We start from the raw sequence: 6,295 nt of genomic DNA on the forward strand, positions 1-6,295 counted from the left end.
GGTGAGATCGACTCTCTGTGGAGCCCTCTATGGATCGGACTGTACGCCCAGCACCTGGAGCGTTGGCTGGCCTGGTTCCCCCGGGCCCAGATCCATCTGGTCAGTGGGGAGGGCCTCATCTCCGACCCAGCCGGAGAACTAGGAAAGGTCCAGGACTTTCTGGGCCTTCAGAGGATTGTGACGGACAAGCACTTCTACTTCAATAAGACTAAAGGTTTCCCCTGCCTGAAGAAACCGGAGGGCAGCAGCAAGCCCCACTGCCTGGGAAAGACTAAAGGCAGGACACACGCCTCCATTGATCCGGAAGTGATCCGGAGACTTAGGGAGTTCTATAGGCCGCACAACCAGCGGTTCTACCAGATGACTGGCCAGAACTTTGGATGGCAATGAGGACTCAGTAGGGATACCAAGGTAAAACATGGAGAGTAACAAAGACACTCAGGCATGGTTCACAGGGACAGGGACAGACATTAATGCCATTTTGGACATGCAGGACAAATCTAATAAGACCAACTACAATCCACAGCATGTGCTCTTTGATTACAACCTCATTGATGCCCAAAGCGAAAGAGTACACTTTCTACTCAATCATTCTCACAAATCGATTTTCATACTATTATCTACACAATCATTCTCACAAATTGATTTTCATACTATTATCTACACCTCTTTTCTCTATAATAAAGAAAATAGTAATTGGACATATGAGCTTGTCTGACCACCATGCTTACCACTGTCAACTGTCAGAATCTCCTAAAATACCCACAACATGGCTTTTCAACCTTTCTTTCACACAAAATCCTACATTCTGTAATCAATTTGAAATTGAGATGAAATTCATTCATAACGATCAATAACAAAAAGTGGTCGATGACCCCAGGATTCTATGGGATGCCACCATAGGTTTTTGCTAAAGATAATGCATCTGTTTTGAATAAATCACAATAAATAAAAAGATATCAGATTTGGAAATGTTGTTCACTTTTAGAGCTAAACAAACACTATTTTCAGACCAATATTACTCTTTCCAAAGTCATGACAGAACTTTGTTTATTGATAAAGACAGAGTGCAGAACTCGCCTTCCATCGAGTTAAGATTCAACCATTACTTCCATGGTCCCATTCGTTTACTGGGCTGACAAGCTACGCAGTAACAAACAATTATCTGACAAAGCGGCTATTGAATCTGAAACAGTGAAATTACTATCAGAACCCAAATGAATCAATCAAAGATTCTTCCCGCTTTTATAAATAACTGTACACCTCTGATTATAAATCCACACCAAGTTCTTTATAAAAAAAGAATGAAGAACTCTTCTCTCAGCAGAGAAAGACAACTTGTCAGGATCCCAAATCTCTCTGAACGAACTGAAAGGGGAGTTGGATGACATGAATAAAGACAAACCACCTGGATGGGTGGTTATTCCTCCTGAGGTCTATTTAACATTTTGGAATCAATTAGGTCCACTATCTCTCTAAATGTTTAATATGTTCACAAGGGTTCATTTGGACGAGATGTGAACACAGCACTAATTTCACTTTTATTAGAAAAAAGGTAAGGTAAGGCTGCCACCCATTGTTCTCATTATCGCCCCCTATCTTCATACAGAGTAATGACATACTGCCTCATACTGTTGATACAATCTAATGACATAGCCACGTACAGAGTAATGACACAGCCTCATACTGTTGATACAATGTAATGACATAGCCACGTACAGAGTAATGACATAGCCACGTACAGAGTAATGACATAGCCTCATACTGTTGATACAATCTAATGACATAGCCACGTACAGAGTAATGACATAGCCTCATACTGTTGATACAATGTAATGACATAGCCTCATACTGTTGATACAATGTAATGACATAGCCTCATACTGTTGATACAATGTAATGACATAGCCACGTACAGAGTAATGACATAGCCTCATACTGTTGATACAATCTAATGACATAGCCTCATACTGTTGATACAATGTAATGACATAGCCTCATACTGTTGATACAATGTAATGACATAGCCTCACACTGTTGATACAATGTAATGACATAGCCTCACACTGTTGATACAATGTAATGACAGCCTCATACTGTTGATACAATGTAATGACATAGCCACGTACAGAGTAATGACATAGCCTCATACTGTTGATACAATGTAATGACATAGCCTCATACTGTTGATACAATGTAATGACATAGCCACGTACAGAGTAATGACATAGCCTCATACTGTTGATACAATGTAATGACATAGCCTCATACTGTTGATACAATGTAATGACATAGCCACGTACAGAGTAATGACATAGCCTCATACTGTTGATACAATGTAATGACATAGCCTCATACTGTTGATACAATGTAATGACATAGCCTCATACTGTTGATACAATGTAATGACATAGCCACGTACAGAGTAATGACATAGCCTCATACTGTTGATACGGAAGTGGCTCTGTGCTGGGAACTAAACCAATGTTTACAGACCTCTGGGTAGTGAGGGAGACAATGCAGAAAGACCAGCTCTATGCTAGTTACCTTTCAGTATCTAATAGATCTTCAACGAAAGTAAGAAAGTGGCATTGTTTGAAAACAGCTGGCGTTCTTGTCTTAGATACACGGTGGCCCGCCAGGAGTGAAGGACATTGTTATGGGATGTGTAGCCTGCAGTGTAGGCTGATGTGTAGTCTACAGTGTAGTCTGCAGTGGAGGCTGATGTGTAGTCTACAGTGTAGTCTGCAGTGTAGGCTGATGTGTAGTCTACAGTGTAGTCTGCAGTGGAGGCTGATGTGTAGTCTGCAGTGTAGGCTGATGTGTAGTCTACAGTGTAGTCTGCAGTGGAGGCTGATGTGTAGTCTGCAGTGTAGGCTGATGTGTAGTCTGCAGTGTAGTCTGCAGTGTAGGCTGATGTGTAGTCTGCAGTGTAGGCTGATGTGTAGTCTGCAGTGTAGGCTACAGTGTAGTCTGCAGTGGAGGCCGATGTGTAGTCTGCAGTGTAGTCTGCAGTGTAGGCTGATGTGTAGTCTGCAGTGTAGGCTGATGTGTAGTCTGCAGTGTAGGCTACAGTGTAGTCTGCAGTGGAGGCCGATGTGTAGTCTGCAGTGTAGTCTGCAGTGTAGTCTGCAGTGTAGTCTGCAGTGTAGTCTGCAGTGGAGGCCGATGTGTAGTCTGCCGTGTAGGCTGATGTGTAGTCTGCAGTGTAGGCTGATGTGTGCTGTATTAGCATCGTCCTGCAGATGAAAAACTAAACTAAACAAAAACAAGATAGTTGTCTTACGATGCTTCATGCAGTTAGACATTCCTTCAGCTCCTCCTTAATACAACTTAGCTTGTTTCAGTCCGTGCTTTAGGCTTTGAATAAAAATAGTTGTAGGCAATCAATACACAGTATACAGGAGGAGGAATGATGTAGAGAGCAGCGAGAGGAAGTATGAGTAGCATCGTTATAAGTGCTCAGATTCGACTGAGTGGTTTTGTATCGTTGTTGAATAATGAATGTGCATAAAGTGGATTAAGAGGAGCTCACATGTATCAGGCCTTTCTGGGTAGAGGTTGTCCATAGGCACAGATCTAGAATCAGTTTAGGCAAGGAAACACTAAACTGACCTTAGGTCACTGGCTATGGGCATCTTCATCCTAACCTGGGTAGAGGTTGCCCATAGGCACAGATCTAGAATCAGTTTAGGCAAAGAAACACTAAACTGACCTTAGGTCACTGGCTATGGGCATCTTCATCCTAACCTGGGTAGAGGTTGCCCATAGGCACAGATCTAGAATCAGTTTAGGCAAGGAAACACTAAACTGACCTTAGGTCACTGGCTACGGGCATCTTCATCCTAACCTGGGTAGAGGTTGCCCACAGGCACAGATCTAGAATCAGTTTAGGCAAGGAAACACTAAACTGACCTTAGGTCACTGGCTACGGGCATCTTCATCCTAACCTGGGTAGAGGTTGCCCACAGGCACAGATCTAGAATCAGTTTAGGCAAGGAAACACTAAACTGACCTTAGGTCACTGGCTACGGGCATCTTCATCCTAACCTGGGTAGCCCACCATAGGAGGACGACCAAAATATAACAACGGATGAATCTGACATCTTAAACCAATATATTGGAATCAATGGGAACAGAAGCTCCAAAATAAGCTTTTTGGCTCCAACGGGCTGCTGTAGAACCCGCCTCCCTTTTGGATGTATTTGCACTAGTTTGAAAAAAAAAACGTAAAACAACAATAAAAGAGATTTTGAAACAAATGTCACATTGCATCTTTGTACTGTCAAAGCTATTCTGACTCCCGTGTGGCTCAATTAGTAAAGCACTTGCAACCACACAAGGTTGTCGGTTTAATTCCCATCGGGGACCAGTTTGAAAATGTATTCTCTCATTGCTCAGGTTGAAATGTATATGAGGTTGATGAAATGAAGAGAGTTGTGCAAGGAAGAACAGAGCGTATTGAGTTGATCGATCTCAGTGAGCAATAAGGCAGACCACCATAGTGACAGAAATGGGTTAACATTGCCCTCCAGTGGCCGTTAGAGGAACTGCACAATCATCAAATCCCCAACACGATTGTGTCTCGTGTTTAAACTGTTTGAGTTCTATGGTAGTTATATAGGCGTTTAGACTTTGTATAAAAATGTCTATTTTTATTTCTGTTATCAACACTGAATCTTATTAGTACGTAACAATATAAACAATTATATTTGGCAATAAACAAGTTACTAAACAACTCACTTTATGTTTCATAATTTGCCCGAGTATCTTTTGATATAAAATGATGAATATTCTGTACAACTTAACATATAACTCCTATCATTTAAGTTAATCATTGCAATTAATCACACACAGAAAGTTACCAAAATAGCACTTAAGACAAATAAATGACTGAAAATAAATATCTGACACCAACACACACAGAAAGGAGCATAACTATCTGTACCTTGAAACTTATTGGAAACACACGAAGAAGAAAACATTTAACTTGGCTGGAAAATGTGAAATATTTTTAAAAGAGCCACTTATTTCAACAGTTAAATTAAATAAATGAATTTGAGTGTTAATAAATACATAAGGGAACGCAATATACAGTATATACACAAATCCATAATAAATTAACTTTAAGCCAGGTCGTTTTACTAACTAGGAAAGTATAAATCCTACGTATCTTAAATACTGTCTTGAAATACATTTCTCTGATGCTGGTTCATTCAACTTGGAGTCTATAATGTGTACAATTCTAGGACATTTACAGCTGTAGCCTTTCCGTATTTCACTACAATTGTCAAGTAAACCTTTTACTTTCCTAGAAATCCTCATAAAAGCAATACATCTCAGTGCACATGGAAGGGAAGAGCAGGATATCATAACGGTGTTGGCCGTTTGCACAGATACAAGCCATATAGCGGAATCTCCCGTGTCTCATTAGAGACAATAGGAACAGAACCTGGCCTTTGTAACTTTGTAACAGCGAGTCTCCCTCTCGGCACATCTGCAGGCTGTTTGAAGTTGATCACAATACAGTAGCCGGAATCGAAGGCATTCAGCATGGCCTGGCAAATATCTCCACCCTCATCCTTTATCTACAGTGCCTTCGGGAAATATTCACACCCCTTGGCTTTTTCCAAATGTTGTTGTGTTACAGCCTGAATTTAGAAGGGATTAAATGGAGATTTGTTCTGTCACTGGCCTACAAACACACACATACACATACACATACACATACACATACACATACACACACACATACACACACATACACACACACACACACACATACACACACACACACACACACACACAATACCCCGTAATGTCAAAGTGGAATTATGTTTTTTGAAATGTTTACAAATGAATAAAAAATGAAAAGCTGAAATGTCTTAATAGGTCAATAAGTATTCAACCCTTTTGTTATGACAAGCATAAATAAATTCAGGAGTAAAACATTTGCTTAACAAGTTTAACAAGTCACATAATAAGTTGCATGGACTCTGTGTGCAATAATAGTGTTTAACATGATTTTTGAATAACTACCCCCATCTCTGTACTCTACACATACAATTATCTGTAAGGTTGAGCAGTGAATTTCAAACACAGATTCAACCACAAAGACCAGGGGGGCTTTCTAATGCCTTGTAAAAATGCCTTTCTAATGCCTTGCACCTATTGGTAGATGGGTAAACATTAAAAAAAGCTGTCATTGAATACTTTGAGCATGATGAAGTTATTCATTACACTTTGAATGGTGTATCAATACATCCAGTATATACAGGCGTCCTTCCTAACTCAG

At 40.4% G+C, this 6,295-nt stretch overlaps 1 protein-coding gene across 1 annotated transcript in view; it reads left to right on the plus strand.

The window, feature by feature from the left end:
- The window catches only part of LOC109866066 (heparan sulfate glucosamine 3-O-sulfotransferase 6-like), a 32,095-nt gene extending 26,324 nt beyond the window's left edge, over nt 1-5,771 (plus strand). Inside the window, exon 3 of the mRNA XM_031800025.1 lies at nt 2-5,771. Within this exon, the coding sequence (XP_031655885.1) occupies nt 2-390 (389 nt within the window). The 3' untranslated portion in view covers nt 391-5,771. The remainder of the gene's footprint in view (nt 1) is intronic.
- Nucleotides 5,772-6,295: the final 524 nt, after the last annotated feature.

The sequence above is a fragment of the Oncorhynchus kisutch genome, linkage group LG20, assembly GCF_002021735.2.
Source record: "Oncorhynchus kisutch isolate 150728-3 linkage group LG20, Okis_V2, whole genome shotgun sequence".
NCBI classification, from domain to species: Eukaryota; Metazoa; Chordata; class Actinopteri; order Salmoniformes; family Salmonidae; genus Oncorhynchus; species Oncorhynchus kisutch.